The 23964-nt window shown below is 41.6% G+C and overlaps 2 protein-coding genes and 1 long non-coding RNA gene across 3 annotated transcripts in view; 2 read left to right on the forward strand and 1 right to left on the reverse strand.

Moving 5' to 3' along the window:
- fbrsl1 (fibrosin-like 1) overlaps positions 1–23964 on the reverse strand; it is a 408497-nt gene that overhangs the window by 206892 nt on the left and 177641 nt on the right. Inside the window, exon 3 of the mRNA XM_037681247.1 lies at positions 7485–7586. Within this exon, the coding sequence (XP_037537175.1) occupies positions 7485–7586 (102 nt within the window). The remainder of the gene's footprint in view (positions 1–7484; positions 7587–23964) is intronic.
- Positions 3595–4627, forward strand: LOC119414123. Its single transcript, XR_005186989.1, has 2 exons — positions 3595–3887; positions 4363–4627. It is a non-coding gene; the product is annotated as an uncharacterized LOC119414123 (long non-coding RNA).
- On the forward strand, positions 18203–18489 carry LOC119414121 (cytochrome b-c1 complex subunit 8-like). Its single transcript, XM_037681248.1, has one exon. It carries the CDS (start codon positions 18203–18205, stop codon positions 18449–18451), a length of 249 nt encoding a protein of 82 aa, XP_037537176.1. The 3' UTR covers positions 18452–18489.

Here is a 23964-nt window from a genome sequence, read left to right on the forward strand (position 1 = left end):
ATATATATATATATATATATTATTTACTACAATATATCAACAATAGGTATGTAATTTTATTGCTATTTGTGCATTTCTATTAAGTTCGGCATAACTAGTTCTGAGCATGCATTCATGGAAGTGTCTGCCACATCAAACTCCTGCATTTTCTAATGCAGTCCTTTAAATGCTGAACAAGGCAGGTCTGGGACAGAAAAAGGCTGTGTTTTGTTCTGTTCTCCAGCTCTATGTGTCACGAGCACAGCACGAATACCAATCTCCAAATCCCTCCCTCCACTTCCACTTTTCACTGCTTTTATTCCTCGGTCTAGATTGGCAATTTCTCCCCCCTGGTCTCTGGAGGGGACTTTTCTGCTAGACCAATTTCATCCATAGGTCCACCTTCAATCTGAAATGACCTCCCCCACATCTTCACTGGTACTGCCTCCCTTGTTCTGCACTCTCCAAATGCCCCTGAACCATTCACCCACACCTGCTCAAGGCATCAGCCCTCATCAACGCCTGTGTGCCCTTCTGATTTGCAGGACGGCTCCTGTGGTGCCGATTACGAAGAAGTCCTGCCGCGAACCGGAAAGCAGGCTCTGTGGGAATCAAAAGGCTATTCCCACTCTCCCCAACCTCTCTGCACCCCTCACTGCCACCACCAGAGAGTAGACCAGAGGACAGGACAGGAACACTGCACGGAAGGCAAAAAAACTGTGAATACAAAAGGGTCGAAAGTGTGCTCAAGGGAGAATGTGTGGTTTTGCATCTGTGCATGCATGGTGTGAGTCAATTTAAATGTGCATGCATGCATTTGTGTGGGAGCATATGTGCATAGGTGGAGGGTGGCCAAGGCCATTTGGAATTAGGCGTTCTATGTAGAGTTCATTCAACTTGGAGCATTCTGAGTAGAAAGAGAGGCTTATTTAAATGATAATGAGGGACAATCCATTGGATTTACTGCTGGTGAAGGAGGGGAAAAGGGGGAGAAGGGAAGGGGGATCCATTAAAACGCCAGCGGTTCATAAGCCATAGGGTCGGCATACAGCTAAACACTCTCTCTTAAAAGCCATTATACATGGCTCTCAATGGATTTCTGCAGCGCTTAGGACTTCAAAAGGATTTAAGAACCCACCCCAGAGAGGGAGTGTGGGGGGATGGTGGCGGACAAGTGTGTGTATATGTGTGCGGTGGCTATAGTGGCTGATGGCAAGAGGGATGGGGCGGATGCTGGCAGCGTTTAAGGGTTAACTAAACAGCCCCGGAGAAGAGAAATGTTGCTAAATCCACCCCCTAATCCTCTCCCCATTTTCATGCCCCCTCCTCCACTCTCCTTACAAAAAAAGAAAGAAAAGAAAACCATGGCAATATGAGGGGAGTGTCCAGTCTTCTCCCAACCCAGACAAGTGGTTTTAGCCGCTGCAGGAAATCAAACGGGGAGGCCAAATCAAGCTTTTATGACCAAGATGAGGCAAGGGATGCAAGCATGTGTTCCCTGTGCGTCAGAAGAACGAGATAGGAGGGCGGGTTTGCGTTCACGTGGGCGTATATTGGCGAGGGAATCAGAGCCCCACAGTACCATAAGTGCCACCCTCTTCTCTGCAGGACACAGATGCGATAGAACCCACCCCCTTTCCCACCTCGCATTTCCCTAATCCTTGTGTGGCTTAGTGACGAAGCCCTGCTGCTCCGCAGGCACAATTACCTAGTCAAAATAAGCAGATAAAGACCCAGCCATGGCAATGAACAAACAACATCCCCTGCAATTTTTTTTACCCCCTGCTTCCAAATTGATGCATGACTGTTTTTGCAGGCAGGCAGGCGGGTGCGTCCACATGTAGCATTTGTCTCCATTTCCTTTGGCGGTAAGACAAGAGAAATCCATTTTACTCATTGCTGTTGCAGTATCATTAGTTGAGAGCTCTTAAAGCTGGGGAGCCACTTTGATGTGGTGGAGCACATTTTATGAAAATTAGCAGCACTTTCAGTGTGGCGGTGAAGATTTCACTGAGCTAGGAAAAAAAAAGATAAGAAATGGTGACAAAGTGTTGTTGAAGAATGTTGTGTGTCATAGTCAGGCGATCACCAAGTGGAATACAGTCAGCAAAAAGTAAGAAGGAATCGATTTATAAAGACGGAGGAAAAAAATAAAGGCTGAATAGAAGCAGAGAGGGTAGATATAAACACCGTGGCTACAACTATCAGAGTCTGCGCACCATTTATTTGGCAGCAGATTAGAGAGACAGGCCACATCTAACACTGTCGGAGATTACAACGTGCAATTTTCAACAGTGCACCCCCCACAACAACCACTGCTTCCACCATCCCTTTTATTCATTCCCCCTCCTTCTTAGTGCTTGTCCTATATCCCTGTCAGAGCTGTCAACAAGCGTTGGTCTTTTATCTGACAAGCACGCCTCTTCCTTCTGACTTTTTCATTAAAAGACAGCCTTTTATACAAATTTGAGCGAAGTAGTACAACGGGGGTGGGGTGGTGGTGGTGGTGTGTGTGTGTGGGGGGGGTGTTAAGAGTAAAAGAAGTCTAGCTGCACAGGTAGGAAGGATGCAAATGAAAACAGATTTTTTTTTTATTGGAACGCTGAACATTTTAAAACATTTTTTTAACGTTTCTAAAATGTCTTTTGTTTCCCTAGTTTTACCTCAGCTGAATAAGAAATCTACATATTTTTCTTCTTTTATTCCTCTTCAGTTTCCTCCTGCTTTTGTCAGCTAAATGAACAATCAGCTTGAATTTAGCCAGATTTGGGAGGCCTGTCTGACAGGCATTAGTTACAAAGCATATTTTTACATTCATTTAAAATGAGGCGCCAGGGATTTTGCATAAATTCTCATTACTTTCCCTGTTTCTAAATTGCATTATTTTAGCCTTTATGCTGAAGCAACTCCTGGCTTCCATTTTGATTTGCCAGCTACTCATCTAACTAAATGGGCTGGCATATGGATGCTGGGGAAGCAATAATTGGAGCAATTTCTGTAACTTTCCGTTCTGAGGTTGGCCAAGTCAGCCAACACCTGGCTGAACTCATTGAGGTACATTTAACTGAACCATAATGCTGCCAGGACAACAAGCTGATACTGTCCAATCATTCCAACCATTTCCTGTCTGCGAACTGTTCACCAGCCAGTCTAAGGCCCTGTACACACGTAGCCTGGTGTTTGAAAAAACGAATATCCGCGCAAAAAAATATCGCCGTACATACATGTTCGGATAGAGAAAATGATCGTCTACATGAACCCGGTGATGTTCACCACAGAGCGTTGTAAAGAATATGCCCAACCCATAGGAGGCAGTGTAGTGCAAAGGTGAAACGTATATCAGCAAATCACAACCCTTCAAAGCAACCACAACTTCCTGTTAGTATTGAATCATGGCGCCTGGAGGTTCGTTTGTGTGGACAGACCGCGAGGTTGAACTACTATTAAATACCGTGTTGGAGTACAAAGTTAATAAAACTCAGGAAAATGTCGACTGGGAATCCTGTCAGAACAAGTATGTTGATATTTTAGCGCTTTTTTTAGAGCATTACCCAACGGAGTCCTCCGACGAGTTTCCCCATTCACATGCCGACATCACGCGTGGGAATTTAACAACAAAAATGAAAGCAGTCCGAGGTAAATATCGCCATGCTGTTGATACAGGACGCAGGAGTGGACACGGTCGAGTGGTTCTTCTGTACTTCGAACTGTGCGAACAAATCTGGGGTGGCTCTCCAGCTAGTACTACCATATCCTCCGGTAGTGAAACAGCTGACCTGGATCATTCTCGGACCCTACCCTCACCATCCACATCTTCTTCCTCCACTACCATGGATGTAGCAGACACAGGGTCTGATAATGAAAGCAGTGTGGGTCCTACTTCAAAGGAGAGGAGAGACCTGCTTGATGTACGTATATTTTTCTGTCCATTCCTCATAAATAAAAGTACTTTTGCTGTAAATGTTCATCTGTTGGATGTACTATAATTCACGGAACAGGTTTGTTGAATTGTGTTGCTATTAAAAATACAGTTAAGGCAATATGTGTGTTAAAAATTATGCAAGAGTTGAGGTGTGTAGTGGAGGCTGGAATGTGATGTTTTTTATATTTTACTGTGTACGGGTTGCTGATTTATTTTTATTATTATTGCAAAAAAGAAATGACACCATCATGCTCTTACTCATCTCATATTATGTTAGGCCTACATATTCATTAGTTTGATGGGGTGGTGGGTACAAAATACACTTTAAGACATATAGCAAACATTGGATACGCTGTTATTACATATTGTTATGTAGAAGTGATGTGAAAAGTACAACATCAACATGATCCAGGTTTACTTTTTTATGTTTAATTGTGATGATTTTCATTTCTCTTTTGAAGGCAAAACTAAAAGGACACAGACACGACCGTCTGAGGAGAAAGCTGCCTGCTGAGACCCAGTGGCTGAATGCTCTTGAGGAAGACCAGCGTGTGAAAAAGAGACTGGTGGAAATCATTGAGACATCAGAACAAAAAGCATCCGAAAACTATTCAAAAATGTCCAATACACTGGAAAGACTTACCACATCGATTGTTGATGGGTTTTCTCTTCTGAAACAGGTCATTCATGCACCTGCACAACCACCACACTACATGCCATATGAGCCAAGAGGTCCGATGTATTCGCACACAATGGCCCACCATTCTGTCCACCAAAACTCAGCAAATTACCCATACCCAAACAACTCCACTTCTGACAGAACACGTCAAAACACAAGACCAGGAAACACTATGAACACTGAAGCTGTGTTCCACACACCTGCTGAAGCCACTGACCAATTTTCATTCAGTCAGGCCCTTTTTAGTGACCAGTAGAGTACTGTTTTATACATCGAAACAAGTCTGGTACAGTTAAGTATATACAAGTTCCACTTTTGCACAAGGTTGCACACATGTCAGGTTGTTAATCACAGTGTTATTTACTCTGACAGTGTTTTTTTTCTGTTTGCTATCTTTTTATACATACTGTGAAAAGCTTAAAATGTAGCAATTGCACAATACTTTAACTATTTACATTTTTGTTACGTGAATCTTTATAAGAGTGGTGATCTAGTCCAGTCCTTGGGAGCTACTGCTACTTAGATGTATTTCTCCAAAACACCACTATCAAATACATACTGATGATTGAAATCAGCTATTTCATACTGGTTTGTTGAAGAAAATGCAGCTGAAATGTACCTGTGGTAGCTCCCAAGTTATGGACTTGGGCATCACTGATTTAAAAGTGTACAGTAACTGTGCTGCTTTTCTCCCATGTTTAAAAAGCTTTATCTGTTGTAGATCTGTTATAATCTGATCTGTTCATAAATGAAACACAAAATAAGAACATGTTAAGTGTGTTCGTTTGAATAAATTGACAAACATTTTAAAAGCAAGTTTCTTTATGTGAATTTTTGTGAATATGACATTTATCAGTTACAAATACAGTCATGTTCATCAGAAAGTATTGGCAGCACTATTTAATACACTACAGGTCCAATTTTAAGAGAGAAAAGTAAAATCATTTCACTTAAAAGTCTGTCTAATGAGCTACAAACTATTATATAATGTATCTAAATCCTGGGTGGTAGCTTTTCATGCATTAATAGAATGAAATGCAATAACATTGCACAAAACAATTTAAAAATTCTCTAACATACATGGTGCTAACTATAACGTTTTTTTATGAAAAAACAACGCAGTCTGCTAAATAGTTCACAGGTTTTTGTGTTTATGGATCCAGACACTGAGTGAGGACTCTCCTGACCCGCTTTCCTTCTGCTGCCAAGCTGTCTCCTCTGACCACTGGCTGTGTGTCCGGTTGATTGTTCCTGTCATGTTGAATAGCTTCAGTTATTCTGTTTTCATCCACAGTGTCTTTTGATGCCTCACAAAAATTGTGCAACACAAAACATGCATATATAACAAATGGAAGATCGTTCATATTGATGTCCATGGCTCTCCTCAGGGCTCCAAATCGGGCTTTTAGTCTTCCAAATGCACATTCAATCACCATTCTAGCTCGGCACAATGAAAGTCCAAAGTACTGCTCCTGAACATTGCTTCCTCCGTTAGCATATTCTTTCATCAGGTAAGGTAGAAGTGGGTATGCAGGGTCACCCAGTATGTAAATGGGTATAGCGTCTTCGTTCTCCACAATTTGTCTTGGACAGGGGGGAATCTTCATGTTTTTCAGATTTGTGTTTATTGTGGAGTTAGCAAAAACTCTGGCATCATGCACACTCCCTGGCCATTTCACAACTACATCAATAAAGCTGTACTTGTAATCACAGGTGGCTTGTATGTTAAGAGAAAACCTCCCCTTCCTATTTAGGTACTCTGTAGAATTAGCTGATGGCTGCTTTATCTCCACATGAGTCCCATCCACAGCTCCAAGGCACTGAGGGAGACCATAAGCCTGCTCAAATCCCTCAACAAGTGCACGCACAGCAGTCTCTGTTGTTGGCATTTTTATGTAAGATGGTCCCAAGTACACAGTTATAGCCTTACACACCTCTCTAATTATGTTTGAGACTACTTGTCTTGATAAGCCAAATGCATTGGCCGTTTTACGCAGTCTTCCCTCGTCAGCCAAATAATATAGCGTGCATGCAACTTTTTTGACCACACAGACTGGAGATCGCATTACAGTACTCTTCCCTTGAATGTAAGGAAGGAGTAACTCCGAGAGCGACAGTAATGACGACCGTGACATTCTGAAGTTCTCACGCCATTCCTGTGGGAGAACAATTTCCTTCTCAAAGTTTTCCCACCAGCCAGCAGTGCGTCCAGGTCTGATCCAAAACCGGCGACGGCGACGCTGAATGGCGGTATTGTGCCTCCGTATCGGTAGGGATAGTTGCTGTAAAAGAGCTGAACGCCAAACGCTTTTTCTCCTTTGTAATTCCATCTGTTGGAGCAGTTGTGCTTGTAAAAACAAGCAAGCAAAAATTGCCTGAACCAGCGTTACAATTAGTACTTCCCTAAACGCAGTCATTTTCCCTCCGAATGAATGGGCAAACAAAAACAATTGTCGCACATGTGACGTCAGCGCCGCGCTGCACCATCTGTCGCAGACATAATGCGCATATCTCCGGTTCCGAAAGTCCACACGCAAACCCGAAAGAGGAGATTTCTCAAATCTCCACTTTGGTCGGAGTTTTTGTTATTATTCGTTTATAGTTACATCAACCGGAGTTCACGTGTGGATGAAAGGCCACACCGCATGATAAACTATTCGGTTTTCCTGATATCCGGCTACGTGTGTACAGGGCCTAATTCTCAACACAGGGGATCTTTATGAGGTGAGAGCAAGGAGCAGCAGGAGATACCCCACACCAGCTGCCCTCTGATCTCAGCCTCAGCCTCATCTGTCTGCCGTCTAAGTTTCACCTGAGGGGCTCCTTGTTTGTCTGTGAAAACGGACACCCTGACACTCTGTAGGAGGTCTGCGTACAGGGGAAAGTTCTCAACCATGAACTCACCTCACTCAGTCGCTCCTTAGAGTTGCTCCTGTGCGGTCGACTGAGTTCCTGCAACGTGTCGTCCATGCTGACTTTGACCGGACAGAGTGCCAAGGGTTTGATCTGCAGGACAAACAAGCCAAGAGTTCATCTTTGTGCAGTGTACTTACCTGAACTACCAAACTTCAATAATGAGATGCACAATTGGAGAAATTATGACGTTGCACAAAATATAATCCCTCAAGCTGTGTTATAAATCACTACATGTCTTTCTCTTTGGCTTTAAAATGTTCATGTAACAAAACAAAAGCCTCACTTTAAGAAATGCATACTGCCACTGCTCTTTATGCCCAAGTTATACAATTATATAATCTTTTGTATGAGTTGTAGTTGTTTTGGTCAAACCATGAAAAAAAAAAACTACACAATCTGATGCAATATTATTGCAAGATTCATGCTCAAACTATGTTTTGTGAACGAGTTTCAGTTACTAACATGTCAAGTTTAAGTCAGTATTCACAACACTAAGGGCTCCAGTATACTCGGGCGGACTCGACGTGCACTGTCTGCAGAGGGAGCAGACTTCATACACGAGCGTCCACCTTGAGCAGCTGCAGTCCAGCTCCGCAGGCAAAGGGCGTTTACCTTCAGGACAAATTGAGGTGGGAGGGGGAGTGGTGGCGCAGAGGTTAGAAGATGGGCCTGTGATCGGAAAGTTGCAGGTTCAACTCCCGGTACCGTCAACATCAAAATGTGGGTGGAAAAGGTGGAACACCCACATTTTTCTCCGCCCTCATTCGCCCCACTCTGGGCCCCTGAGCAAGGCCCCTGAGCAAGGCCCTTATCCCCCACCATCTGCTCCCTAAACAGGTCTTTCTTGAAAATGAGTTCTCGTGGCTCAATGAGACTACCTGGATAAATAAAGAGTAAATGAAAAAAAAATGAAATGAGGTCGCCGGTTGGTCATTTGCTGACACGCCTACTGGACTGAGTGACAGGTCGCCAAAAAAACCAACAAAAAACGAGAGCTGGCAGCAAGCCGCAGCGGTGTTCTGTGTTTATATGTTGTTAGTAAAAAAAAATCTAAAAGATAAAAAAAAACAAAAAAAAAAACAGGGAGCGCTGGTCCTGCAGCCCACACATCAGACCAGCCCACCAGGAAATCTCCAGACCCTCCCGCAGCCATGTTGGACCTGATTTTAATTCGCTCGTGACAAATTCCTTGATTTCTCATTATTTCAGTCATGGCGTTAACAGAGGAGGAAGAGATCGCTTGCCTTTTGGCAAAAAAACAAAAGAAAAGGCCAGATCAGGGATGAAGAAGGGAAATTTAATACATTGGTGTCGCATACAAAACAGTCGGTCGCCAGGCAGTTTATTGTGCGCCACAGAGTACGTATACGCGGTCGTAAAAATTGAGCTTTGCAAGAACATCCGCTTCAACTCTAATCTGATACGCGCAGACCTCTATTGACTGACGTACGCCCGAGTATACTGGAGGCTTAAGTTGTAGCCATTTTTATGTTGCTAACCTCGATTATTGCTAATTAAATTAGCCATACTGAATTTTCTTTAAATTGTAGACGTGTATAAAATTAAAACTTTCTGTATTTCATTCAAATACATTCAGAGGGTCATGTGATAATTTGCTAACAAGCGCGACTGACTACAATGGTGAATGAGAGAAGTTTTATGCAAAAATACCATGTACCATACCATACCATACCATACCATACCAATTTATTTATATAGCACTTAAAACAGCAACAAGGCCAACCAAAGTGCTGTACAAAAGAACACAAACATGCAGTGTGCAATACTCAGAGTATGTGTTGCGAGTAACTCTGAGCTAATGCTACACCAAATATTAGCACACTATCTGTACAAATGACTGAACTGGAGACACTTTTGTGTTAGTGTGTGCTAGTTAGTGCCAGTAGCCATACTGAACAGCTCCAACTGTTAATTATTTATAAAATAACATTTAATTAATATTTCCAGAAAATTTCATTAAAGTTGTCTAGTAGATTGTGAGATATTTTTCTAACGGCCAGAGTTGACTACAAATAGTTTAAGGCAATATGTTAAACAAATATCTTGTGAAATCTTTGAGCAATCCAACTATGACATGTGAATCACTGTCAGCTACTTCCACACCTAATTTGAGATAAATATCTGTAGAATGGACTGAATTATTTTTACTATTTTTAAGGTGAATTGTTTTGATGGCTGTGGTTGCCTTGAACTAGATTGACTCCTAAAGTTAATCACTTCTGGAGGTACATCTTACGACAGCTTTCATTAAGTTTCAATAAAACTTGTTCAGCAGTTCATGAGATGTTTTTAAATGCACAGACATATGCACACAAGCATACTCATGCACACACAGATCTATAGGCAACAATATTATTATTGCAAAAATAAAAAAGCTATATCAATGTTTAACTGATACAATGGTAATTTAGGATTGTTTCTTTTTTTAAGAGAGAACTTTGGCTGCGCAGCGCCCAGACAAAAAAAACGAACCGACTCCCACACAGCTGTACACGAGGTGCATGCAGTTACCTACAAATAGAGCTGTTTTTCTAACAACTAAGTGGATAATTTTACCTCCAACTGAGCAGTTGTCAGCTATTACAATAATTGATTTATTAAACATTGATTCATTTGATAAGTAATGGACTTGGGTTCTTGTTAAAACATTCAAAACAGTTCAAAAAATGACATTTTTGGACTATACACTGATTTTCTAATTACCTTTGGCAAAAATGTGCTTTTACTGAAAAAATAAAATTACTTAAAAGAAATCACCAGGTCTTCGAAAAGCTTCACTCCTTGCAAAAAATCCCAGCACAAAACTAAATCCAGATGGAAGTCTAGAGCAATTTATGTTTTTGTCACCTGTGATTCTGTACAGCATTCGCTCTGGCAGCTACACACCATACAACAACAAAACAAGGAGCTCAGGCGACTTTAAAATGAGCTGTAGTCGCCTTCTTTCTCACTTGATAGCAAACACAAAGTTAGTAAAATGTCTCAGAGTTTACTTTCAGTTTATACTTTGGATGAATGCAAATTGGAATCCAAACCTCCAAGTCGATTTCAGAAGCGCAAAACTTGGAAAATAAAAGTAGTAGAATATAATGGTCAAAGATAAACAAAAAGTGAAAGGAAATTGTGAGTAGATGAAAAGAAATGGTTATTCCTTATTTCAAATTCACTACAATAATAGGTGCACACATTTCCTTTGTGTTGTCCAGAGATGGATTAGTCATCTATCACTGTGGATCCTAAACTTGTCAGCTTTTGACCCACAAATTAAAAAAAGTTGCAGACTCGTGACCCCAGCTATTGCTGGTTAAAGTGTATAAACACTGATAAAAAACTATTTACCAAAGAGGCTCATATGTTTAAACAGATATGACTAAAGTTTGTATTGCATTTTTTGTAAAGGTCAATTTTAATTATGCTACTGACAATCATTTCTAAAGTTTATTTCTGTCCATCTTCTCAAGAACCCCAAATTGGTGTTTTACGATCCACAATGGGGTCCCAAGCCAAACTTTGTTAAACAACAATCTAGTTTACCTCTACTCTACTGACAGCTAGAATAGGCTTCAGTGTCTGAATGAATGAATGAACAAACTGTCTGTATTGTATCAGAAACATCAGTGTGCCCTGTGACCCACATTAATGGTAAGCCTGATGCCAACATGGATGGTTTGTTTTATCGCAGCCTATCCAGTCCCACAGTTGGCATGCATCCACATTTCCAGCCAGATGGGAAGCTGGCAAACTCAGCAAGGAGGACTCAAATCTGGCGCTGAAGTAGCCAATCATAACGGCCCATGCTGCTTCTCCACCTTGGAGTACAGCAGTGATGGCCGCGGGGTGTAATCCATTTGACTAGCAGTGTGCATGTAGTAGCTCCCCCGGTGGCAAGTGTGGTGTCTGGCCCGGTCTCCTGATCTCCGCTGTAATTTAAGCAGATCACTGCTACAATTAACCTTTCCTGGTAAATATCAATTATGGCCCCCGGCTGGGCTAGAATTAAAAGGGTCATCAGCTAATCTGACAGGTCCTGTACGCTACCACCTGGCTGGGAAAAAGGGGAGGAGGTAGGGCGGCAGAGAGAGGAGAGTGTTTGTCTACCCTTGTGCCCAGCAGCTCACATGCCAAGTAGAAACAACTCCCTTTTAATTACTCTGCCGCTGTCAGGGCAAGCATGCTGATTGGCTAAGGGCATTAGCAATGCACTGAGGTCAGTGGAAACAGCATGGAGTTTGGGTAGGGTAAGTGCTAGAGAAAAAAAAACCTGGGTTGGGGGGGGGGGGGGGGGGGGTTACTACCTAGCAATCAGGGTGTAGTGATGGAAAGAAGACAGACTTGGCAGGTGGGCCTAATCAGGTTTGACTTCCACATCTACCCTCTTCTCCGTCTGCCTCTCATAGTTTCCCTAGACTAGCTGTCAGCCTAATCACTTCTTGAATCTGAAAATAGAAGGTGGCCCTTTTAAATTCCTCCTCACAAGGAAAACACAAAGAGAGCAATCCTCCATGGCAGGCAGGCACAGCAGCAGAGACAGAGCTTCGAGGTACAGTCAGTGTCACATCGGTGTCAAGTGCTGCTGTTGATTACTTTGTTTATCCAGCATCAGTATTGCTGACAAATTCCTGAAGGCATCCAAAGTGTTTCCATCTCCTTCAGGGCTTGAGGGCTACATTACCCTGTCTGCAATCAATCTGGCAATTGATCAGAGCACAGCTTCTAATTAGGCATCTTGGTTAATGATGCAGTTTGCGAGGACCATTCCCGGAGCTGCAGTTCAATGGGACAGAATAGCAATTGATCGAGGCAAGAATTCACCGACTCTGACAAAAGACTGGCAACCCTGACTGCCTGTGATTATGTAGAGACTAACTTCCTGTCTGGGGAGGTGCCTAATTGGCCCTAAGCTCCCAGCTGTAAAGCTTTAATGTCCCATTTTTTCTTTCTTTTTTGTAATTTTCACATACTAATGTTAAACAAATTATTTTGTTGGGTAGTCCTGGGGCCAAATCAGGCCCACGGGTGAGCTCAGTTTGGCCTACCAATGGGTTCCTTTTAAAATAAATCTAAATTTTAAACCATAAAACAAACTTACTTAATGACAATAACTGCTGGATGTCCGGCCCCTGAGCTCTTGGCTTTCAGTAACTGTGGCCCCCTGAGCAGTTCAGTTGAATAGCTCTGATCTAGAGTCAAGCCTCCTACCCATTGAAAGTTACATCCTTAACATGACTGTTGGGCAGGTTGAGAGAACAATGAATTATTTTTAAGGAGTAGTGATTTATTTATTTATTTATTGTTACTGTGTATGTGTTTCCATGTGTGTGTGTGGACAAGATTAGATCATGTTGGATATTTAAACCATGCACAAGTGCAGAAAAGTTATGTGAGTAATTTGTCTGTTTGTGAAGGGTGTAGAGGTGGACTGTACTTTAGGTTTACAGCTAGATGTCAAATTACTAAATTAAAATATGCACTCACAGAGCTAAGTACAGTATAGGCTTGTGTTTTACATGAATAATGTACTGGAAATTAGCTCTATTAGTCTTGGTATTGAACATGTCTGCAGGCTGTCTCTGGGGGCTGCTGCTTTGTGCTCTTTAATTATCTTCAAAGGACCCTCCAGCATCTTAATTTCCCCTTAGTTGAGTAATGCTAGCTGAGGTCTTCTCATTTATACTAGTCTATCCCTGGGTTAAATCACAGAGACCCCCTGTGCAGGAATGGCTTGTCAAGGCACAGACAGACAGCAGTGGCTCAGAGCATGCTAGGCTTGGCTAACTTTCCTTTTCCTTCCATGCTTCCTCTCTGCCCTTGCAGTGTCAATCAATCTGCAGTTTGTCAGCAGGGAGCTGGCTGGAGGCTGGCGGGTGATGCTTTGTTGTCCAGTTCTTTTGATCCTACTTCCTTCTTCACTGTGCAGGGGGTGCAGGAGGGGCATCAAAAGTCTATGTGGTCTCCCACTTTCTTCCTCCTTGGATCAGAGAGGCTGTTAGTTCTGACCTCACTTCTCCTCTCTCGGCTCCAGCCTCTCTCACTCTGTCTCAGCTCTCCCCTGTCTGCCATCACCTGTCATTAGTTCTGAGGGAAGCTGTGCCTCAGTCTTGTCCAAGTGTCAATCCTCATTAGTCGAAGATCTTGGACCTTAACCTCCACCTGCTCCTTCCTGTCTAGCTCTCTTGATGTTCTTCTGCATCAAAATCTACAACGCTCTTCTCTGGACTTCCCAGGCACGAGACGAGGAAAAGGCAATACAGGAAGTGCTGAAGATGACAGATACAGATCATTTCTCTAATTTGTTCTGAAAAGTGTCTTGTGCAAAGGACCCTCACCTCTATTAACCCAGCGACAAGCTGCTGCTGCTGCTCAGGGAGGTGGCAGCAGGTCTGTGGATGTATGTGTGTGCTTACGTGTGTGAGGACGGCCCAGTGGTGTGGCAGGTAGAGGCGCTTCGGTGCTCAGTGCCGGGCCACGGCACCAGCTCAATCTATTGGCTCATTATCCCCCGCGCCCAAGCTGGGGCACAGACAAGTGCACTTTAGGGCCACAGGCCAAATTGATTCATCTGCCTTCAATTTCTTCAGGCTCAGAAGTGGCAGCTGCTTGGAGGCCAGGGGAAGGAGCTGTAAGGTGGTGAGAAACGGACCGCAGAACCAGAGACTTGATGGTAGAGTGGTAAAGAAAGGATGCATTAGGAGGTAGAGTTCTTGCTTCTTTGTTCGTTCAGGTGACATATTCCTTCTCTATATTTTTCCATTACACTCTTTCTCTCACACACCTAACAGCACAAGCAACACATATCTCCCTTGAAACTGCTATCAAGACGTGCACTTACACCTTCACCAACTCCCAAGTTGGAAATTAGACCAAAGGACAAGCCGGTGGATTTAGAAGGAAGAAAAAATATATTGCTGTTGTTATTTTGATGAGTCCGAGTGTATTTATGCTTTTTAACTATGAATTATTTACAAAATTTCATTTATAATAAAGTACTATAAAAAAAGAAACATACATTATACAGGGCCTAACACTCTACTGAATCCTGTGTAAACTGCATCACATGGGAAACGTGGTTTACAGATACGGGCTAGTAAATCACAGCAAGATGGCATTTCTATTTAAGGACAACAGCAGCAAGAATGAGTAGATTAAAAGCAACACTGCATACAAATAAAATGTGTTGCAAACAAATTAGAGGGTGTACCCTACAAGCCATTTGGCATTTGTCACAAAATTGTGATATAGAACGCTGCACTGTGTAAAACCAAAGGGGGTGGCCACTGCGACTGCCCAGCATTGTAACAAAGAAGTCAACCTGAAAGTGATGGCCTGATTCCCAGACAACACGGACCTCAGGAGACTGGATGTCCCACAGGACCCCATCTAGAACAGATGAACTGGCGAGGAGGAGCACTCCCTGTGGGCCTCCAGTCTCTGCAATCACTCTCACCATATGCCTCCAAGGGGAATGAGGGAACAAGGGGGAAGGGGAGATGCACCTGCTCCCAAACACAAAACCATCCCTCAGCCAGGGTTCACCAACAACTGCAACCAACACACACCTCACCTGTCAGCCGGAACCATAGGAACAGTATCTGTCCTGCACTGATAAGCACAAGACCTTAGAGCAGAACCCCCTGCACACCCTCCTCGCCTTCTCTCCAGTCCTACTGCACGGCAGCCACCTCTCAAAGCTACAATCGGGCCAGCGATGTCTAACTGCTAATGTTGTTACCTACTGGAAAGTGGGGGATGTGTCTTGGCTCTGCAATCCACTCCTTATTTCAGAAACCATTATTATGCAGATCTACTTAAACTCTCCTAAATTCAAAGCTTCAATTCATGTAAACAATATTAGAATTAAAAGCAGGTTATAATATATTTATACAAGCTAAAACACTTTTCCATTCTCTTAATTTTAGAGGTGGTATTTGTTTTGATTTTCAAATGGAATGATTACATGCTAATCAAAGTAAACTTTGACCTTACAAAGAACTGTCCAAAGTCTGAGAAAAACAAATGTTGGCCTTAATACATGCTGCTAGAAATGTCATATTTGCACTCAGTTGTTGGTTAAAGCTTGTAGTTTAAGGAGACAACGATTTATTAATTCATTTTCACGTATGCATGTCAGTCCTCTAAAACTGGTAATTATCTTATATCTTTTAATCACAATGAGCCTTTTCAAGGCCGTGGATAAAATATAAAGTATATTTTCAAACAGTAGACAGCTGCAGCAGAAAAAAGAAGTGTTTTATGAATGCAGTTTTACTCCTTGCTCTTCACCACCATGGATAACAAGACATACGTTCTCCAACCTAATCCTGTGTCCACGTTCACATCATTAGTTTCACTGTTTACGTTTTCTGAACATACCGTTGGTGTTACCATTGAAAATAGTATAAACTACCGGAGTAAAATTAGTGCATTTTAATGATGTTGGTTCAACTTTTTATGGTTCAAACAAGTGAGTCCTGTTCTAACAGCCAACAAAACATTATTACAAGATTATCAGTATGATCCAACAAAGAAAAGTCAGGTCCTCTGGACGGTTTCTTTGTGTTCAAACTTTTCGTCTTTCATCCAAAGGACTTCATCAGTCCGAGGAGCCTCAACAAACTCAGTCCCACAAGTAGCGCACTCACATAGTGGACCAACTAGTTTGGTGTTCTAGGGTCTGCCCTCTGTCCTATCGACTCCTCTGAGGCAGCCATGGCCAAAGTGGTTCAAAACATTAAAGTTCATGCTCAATAATCCTGACCTGACTTAACTTTATTGGATTTTTTTAACCTGGATTATTGCGCATGAACTTTGAGCTTTTACCAGCAGCCTTCAGAGTCTAAAAGGAAGAGACGAACTTGACTACAGATCAGTTTGCTATCGAGCTGAACGCTGTGACTAGTTCAACTGCTGGTATGATGCTACTATCTCATCTGTCTCGATTTCTGCAACAGTTTCATGTGGCCACAAGCCTTAAATAGACAGCGATAAGGCAGGCGTAAACACGCTTATCAGCTGATAGCAGTCTGTTGGAGGGACTGATCAGCAGGCCAGACAGATGTCGAAATGATGGAATGTCTGACTACAAACAGATTTTCACAACTTGAACTCACAAACTGGCTCAACATCAAAGGGAATCCTGCTGACTGCAAATGATGAGCACACACAGATGCAGGTCAAAGTGGATCCCAAAGAAAACAAATTACTCTCACCCTTCGACGAGTTGAAATAAATGTTCAATAATGTTAAAGTAACATTAAATTGTACCTGTGTTGCAGTCCTAACAGATTTATACCCTTCACATTTCCAGTTGTTTTTTCTGTGACTGACTCTGATAAGGTTTCATCACTTGGCGCCGTGTGCCACCGATCCGTGCGTGTAAACGACCATTCTGCTCAACTGCTCTGACACCACCCATTATTTTTTAACACTTGAAAATGATCTTATTAGCAATTGAAATAAAAAAGTGCAATTCTGGATGTGCAACATTCACACTCCCCCCTCAGTCTGCACTTGATAACTTTGTCACCCTCACACGTACTTTAAAAAATGTTTAATTTCCTCTAATGTAATCTGAAATAATTATCAGCTGAAGCCGACATAAGTGCTGCAAAAAGGCTCTTTTTAACAAGTCCACCACGCCATTTCTCCTCTCTCTCACACATAATCCAACACACACACGCACACACACACCTAAAACTATATCTTTCACCACAACATAATTTAAACCCTGAAGATGAGATTGTGGCATAGGAAATGAGCAAGTAATTAAAAATTGTGAGTTGATGAACAGCCTATCTTTAAACTTTGTTCTTCAGTCAGGTAAGACAGCAGATCATTAACGGATATCTCTGGGTTCTTAATCAATCAGCTCTACTTTTAGTACAAACATCTAATGATAATATAGTTCAATAGGGTGTTTACCACAGTACACCAGTAACACTGTGCAGCGTTTCCCTGGCCAAGCAGATTAAAGGGCACCTGCTGACCTTATTGATTAAAATAAATCTTCTTTGAATTGTCTACATTTAAACACAGACTAATTAAAACAAAATGTTTATAACAGAAAGCCAAAACTGTGCTGTCCATTCATCTGATTCTTATTTTTTTTTTTTTTTTACACATTTACTGTAATTTCCACCGTACACGTCGCACCGCCCTATCAGTCGCATCAGTCCAAATATGTCTAATAAAGTGGAAAAATTCATAAATACGTTGCATCTATTGTGCCTCACTGCTGACAACACGGAAATGTGGATCAAACCTGGAAATGTGGGCCGGTGTTGTGCCAAAAATCGATGGGCTGCCAAATGGAGGTCCCGGGAGCGTGAACGGGAGGACTTCAACAAGAATTTAACAAGATTAACATTTAAAAACAATTATTTGTTTGCTCGAAATTAAAGGTGTGTCTCAGTCTATCTTTTCCTTAATAAATGCACTTTGAGATCAAATCAGCTGTAATGCAAAAGCTGATAGGTGGAAGCGGGCACACGCAGAAGGACAAATTGCTGTGCATTTCTTCGAAATTTAACACGATAAACACCTAAAAACAATTATTTGTTTGCTCAAAATTATAGTAAAGGTGTGTCTCAGTCTAACTTTGCTTAATAAATGCACTTTGACGGTCAAATCAGCTGCATTCCAGATAAACACGACTGTCCAGAGGCAGAACGATCATCTCATCGGTGAACATGGGCCGCCATTTTGGAAATCTGGCCAGGATCAGGCATATAATCACATTCAGTCTGCCCCACTTTGAGCAGAAGGCTTTCCCCAACTTTTTTCCCGACGCACTCCCAAATACGCGGAGAAGGTTCAGGGGTTTGTTCTTCAGAGTTGTTCCTCATGTGGTTTTAGTGTATATGGTCTACAGCTGGGGCAACTACGTCCACGAACAGAGCAAAAGGAAGAACCCTGCTGACTACGAAAACGATGAATAAACATCCACCACCTCTCCAGAAGCTCCTGTCTTTTCCAACTCTGTGTAACCAATAAAGATATTTCAAAAGTATTCGCTGCCTCGGTGCTCCGGGAGTACGCAGACGGAGGAAATCAGGAAGGAAGAGCGCTGTGCATTTCTTCGAAACCTAACAAGCACCTAAAACAATTATATGTTTGCTGGACATTATAGTAAAGGTGTCTCTCAATTGAGCTTTTACTTAATAAATGCACTTCGATGGTCAAATTAGCTGCATTTTGCGGGGTGGTGCAGTGAAATGAAGCTGATTTGACGTTTGCTCCAGGCATGATTCTGGAGCTGGACAAAGGTGGTGGTCTATGGCAAGCCGATTGTGTCATTAATAGCCAATTTTACCTATTACATGACACAATGGCATTCCACCCTACTTGAGTGCCATCTATCAGCTGAAAAAGGTAGTGTTCAATATTTACACTCAGAATGAATGAAAGTCATATCACAGCCAAAAATTGGTTTATAAATATGGGAAAAAAACAAATATGTCACTTCAGCATATAAGTCGCAAGGCATGCAAATTATGGAAAAAATGTGACTTAAAGGACAAAAAATATGGTCGTTTGATACCCCTTCTACATATAGCATAAAACTATATTGTAAACTTCTATTCTGATTTACAGAAAGATTTATATGTTGACAACAATTAGCATCAGAATTACAAATCTAGCCTGAATGTTTAATTTTTAAATAAATTCTTTATTCAAGGTCTTGTTATTTACTATTAAATAATAAATAAATACAATAAATATTGTATTTCTTTAGACCGTGTGGTCCATAATCCATGGAACGGTGCCTGATTCTGACATTTTAATGTGCTCCTGTTTGTGACAAACAGCAGCAACATAAATGTGTTTTTGACTCATAAATATTTTTACCTTTGATAAAAAATAAAAAAAAAGACAACTAGTCAGAGCTAGGGCAGCACGGTGGCGCAACTGGTAGAGCTGCTGCCTCTCAGTGAGCAGGTCCTTGGTTCAAACCCCGGTCCAGGGGCCTTTCTGGGTGGAGTTTGCATGTTCTCTCCGTGCATGCGTGGGTTTTCTCCGGGTACTCCGGTTTCCTCCCACAGACCAAAAACATGCATGTTAGGCTGATTGGTAACTCTAAATTGTCCCTAGGTGTGAGTGAGAGAGTGAATGGTTGTTTGTCTCGTTTGTCTCTATGTGTCCCTGTGATGGACTTGCGACCCGTCCAGGGTGTACCCCGCCCCTCGCACAGTGATTGCTGGACATGGGCACCAGCGACCCCCGTGACCCAAAATGGAATAAGCGGGTAAAGAAAATGGATGGATGGATGGATAGTCAGAGCTGTTTTTCTTTTCCTTTTGCAAAAACCCATTTAATGAGTAATACAAATGTAGATGTATGGAGCTGCTACTAAAAATAAGTTGTAAAATTATGCAAAGTGCAGAGCTACACACGGACATGTTAAAGCTATCTGCGAGGACAATGAATGTGATTTGACTTTCTAACAGTGACATTTGGTCGGACAGTGTGAGCAGCCAACAGAGTGATTTGAGGACTAACCCTCGTCTTGTGACAACTTTGTAAAGATCACGAAGTCCTTAAAGTCAAATGGTACAAACACCATAATTGTTAGAGATACATTGCTCTAAAATAAACATCTGGAAAACTCCTGTAGTTATGTTAAATTAGAAAAAAAAAATATTAATGAAAAAATACAACCAGCAGCAAAATCACGAAGCCACAAAAAACATATCCTAATGATTCTACTTTGCATTTTCATACCAGGTGCCAGAGCTACGCTGCCAAATTTAGGAGATAGAGCATGTCTTCAGAGAAAACTGCAAGTTTAGTGGAAAGAGATAAAAAGGGAGTAGTTTAGAGAGAGCAGCAGACAGAAAGACAGAAGGTCTGCAGGCAGTGAGTGTGAGCGCACGTCCAGGAGAGACAGCCAGAGTGCTCTTGGCTTTTTAATAGAAGGCAGATGCAACACATGTAGAGAATCAGCTTGAGCTCGCTGCGGCTCCCCTCTGAAGTCTGAGCTCTCAGAGCTCACGTTCTGCCCTTGGAAAACTTCTGGGACGTTATCTCCTGCCTGCACAGCACACACTGCCTGCACATTCTGGAGGAAGTGTTGTGTGTTGGATGAGGGAGGGAAGCAAACGGTGTGTGTTTGGGTGTGTTCTTGCATGTGTGACGTGATGTGAAAACATTCAGGATCATACGTGTTTGAGTAGTTGCATCGTTTTTTTTTTTAATTTCACACACTGTTTTTATGAACTTGAAATTAAAACAGTGCCATGAGGCAGCTTGAAAGATGCAACACGTTGTATTTATGTTAACGTGATGGTTCCTATACAATAAGACCAATCAATACAGATATTTTGAATTTATGGCTCAGTATGGAAAGGTTCAAACTTAATTATTAAATACATTTTTATTACTTTTGAGCCAAAATAAAACCCAAATGTTTGTGCAGGAAACATGTGATATAGCTCTTATTTTGGTTGAAGTCAAGCTGTCTGTCAGTAAGTTGGTATGTAAAATAACTCAAAGGAATTTTCCCATTTTTCAACATTTGAAAAATAAAAATAATTGGAAAAAAAACAAAGAGTAATGTATTCTCTTCATGGTGAGGCACCTCACAACCCAGTTTTAGAGATATTTACTTTAACCCGGCTTATACTGAAAACTGAACGAGAGTGTTAGGATAATTTATTATTATCCTTTCAATAACTTATTAAATAAATAGCCACACAGGAGAGATAGATATTTTCTTAATCCCAGGTTTTAATCTTGCAAGATGGAGCAGTGTTGAAATACAAGCATCCAAATGGTACATGACGCTCCGTCCCAAGTCTGCTCGTCGAGAGCCTAAAAGAGCGTTTTTTTATAAATGTTATCAGACGAAGGCAAGGTCAGACGACTGCTGCAGCCTCTGATCCAGACAAAACAACTAACACACACACACAGGGTAATATGAGTTATAACATTTGACTTCAGTAAGTGAAAAAAGAGCTGAGATGTTTCTAAACTGTATCTGTAAGCTCACATCTCTGGGTTGTAAAAGTTTTAGTGCACTGACAAAAATACATTGAAAAAATATATTTAAAAGATTTAGACATGACAGTCACCCAAACGAATAGGTAGTGGAAATAAAATAAAGCAATGATGTTGTCCTCCCTTCTTACATTCCCCTTTTTTGTTTTGCGCTCCAGGTTTTATCACTCTTTAATCTGGAAACAATTACCATAATTTCTGGACTATTGAGCGCACCCGAATAAAAGCCACACCCACAACAAAATAATAATAATAACTGTACATATATTAGCCACACTTGTATAAAACTGCAGGTGTTCATGTTGTTGAGATTAACACAATTTTTTAAAAACTTTATTATTAAATACGTACCCGTAACATACACAAATACATACAGTATTTTTTTTTCTGAACTGTGACTGTAACATGGCTGGTAAAATGAATGAATAAATAATACAGAAGCCTACCAGGAAGTCATTGATGCTATCTTCACCTTCCTTCTGCAGTGTTTTTTTTTAACAATGCTCCGTTGTCGGGGGGGGGGGGGGGGGGGTCAGTCACAATGGGGAGAGAGGAGAGAATAGACTCTCCTCCCCGTCCTGTTTCATTAGTCCACTGTGACCTGTTTGATAATTTCATGGGTCACATGTTTTTAACCTTTATTTATCCAGGTAGTCTCATTGAGTCACGAGGACCCACCCCCCAAGAAAGACATGTATTGGGCCGTTCTGTGAGTGCCTGGCTGTGACGAGGCTAAATGTTTTGGCAGAATAAAGCTCGTTAGCCCGGCAAAAATAAATAAATAAATAAATACATTTGCTGCATCAATGTATAAGCCACGGTGTTCAAAGTGTGTAAAAAAAGTAGCAGCTTATAGTCTGGAAATTACGGTAATCAGAACAGTAATCCATGAGACTGCTGTCATATTGGCCACAGTATGAATTAGTTTGTCATTACCTAAAATAAAGATCTATACTTTCTGACTAAAGAATACATTTTCACAAAATGATACTGTTCATTTATCCTTCATCAAAGTTACAGAAAGGTCAAAAATGGCACTGAAAAGAAAATACTCTGAGACGGAAAATGTGGACTGACCAACAGCGGCTGAATGAGGCGCAGAGGTGCAGGTCTGTGAGTCGAAGTCATGTCTGTTTTGCATGTACAGTACATGTCAGAGAAGAGAGACGTGAGGCGAGGGTATTTGCAACCTTCACAAGGAAAGATGAGAGGAGAGCAGCAAGAAGAACAAACGATGCAGGAGGCCTCCTCCCTGCCGTTTTGGTGTTTGGCTGTGACACCTGCCTCTTTGCTGTCACTCCCACCACTCCTGACAGGACCAGAAGAGACAGGCTGCTGGAGAAGTTTGAGGGGGTTGTGGAGGAGGAAAAGGGATAAGGAGAGCGAATAAGATGAGAGGATTCCAAAGGTTTGGAATGATATGGAAATAAGATCTTGAAGAAGGAAAAAAATGATGAAAAGCAGATGGAATCAGCTCTAGACATGACAGCATCAGCCTCGACAGAACAGATCTACGGCTTCTGCAATGACATGGCTGCATTTGCATCTATATGATCCCTCAAAACGCTGACATGTGCTGGGATTTGGGTCTGGTGAATCCTCACGTGTGCGCGCTTTGTGTGTGAGCAAGTTTGTGATAGTAAATCTGATAGTCACAGCAAAATGTAGTTTCAGTTGGAAAACGAGAATAAAGTTCATTGTATGAACAGCAATAGGAATGATTTAATAAACTTACAAAGAAGTTCATGGTGTATTCTAATTGGCAGAGCCTCTTTTATGAGACTCTCTCCCAAATCTCCAAATGACCCCCCCCCCCACACACACACACACACACACATCTGTGTAAATTTGTGCAACTTAATTATATTGGAAACTGAACTCCATACTTGGACAAGAATGGAAATGAGTATTCTAGACTTTCTAAAATACTATCTTCAGCGTATTCCACGTTATATAAAATTTAAGAAACATTTGAAACATTTTACTGTATATATGGAAATCATTTCATAAGCTTTTATATGATTGTCTATTGTTGTCTGTACCTCATCTGAGTTCTTTGTTTAAAACAGTTCTCCCTTGTAAATGAGTCCTTGTGGCTCAATGAGACTAACGTGTAGAAACAAAGGTTGAACGACTCCTCAGACTAACAACTTCAAAATGTGAGAGAAAGGTGAAGCACACACACCTGTCTCCACCCTCATTTGTGTCCCTGAGCAAGGGCCTCCCCACCATCTGCTCCCAACAACAGGTCTCTCTTGAAAATGAGTTCTTGTGACTCAATGAGACATCCTGAATAAATAAAGGTAAATGAAAATAACCACAAAAAAAAAAAAAAAAAAAAAACAATTGCCAAGTTTTAATGCGAGTTAGTTTGTTGTGGCGACCCGAGGAAGGGAGCAGCCAAAAGAAGAAAATTTATTTATTTATTTATTAAAGACACACACACACACATATA

The sequence above is a fragment of the Nematolebias whitei genome, chromosome 8 (genome assembly GCF_014905685.2).
Source record: "Nematolebias whitei isolate Nwh7 chromosome 8, NemWhi1, whole genome shotgun sequence".
Lineage (NCBI taxonomy): Eukaryota > Metazoa > Chordata > Actinopteri > Cyprinodontiformes > Rivulidae > Nematolebias > Nematolebias whitei.

What these genes read in the sequence shown, in the direction of transcription:
- LOC119414121 (XM_037681248.1), top strand. Translation starts at nt 18,203, where the DNA reads ATGGGCCGCCATTTTGGAAATCTGGCCAGGATCAGGCATATAATCACA.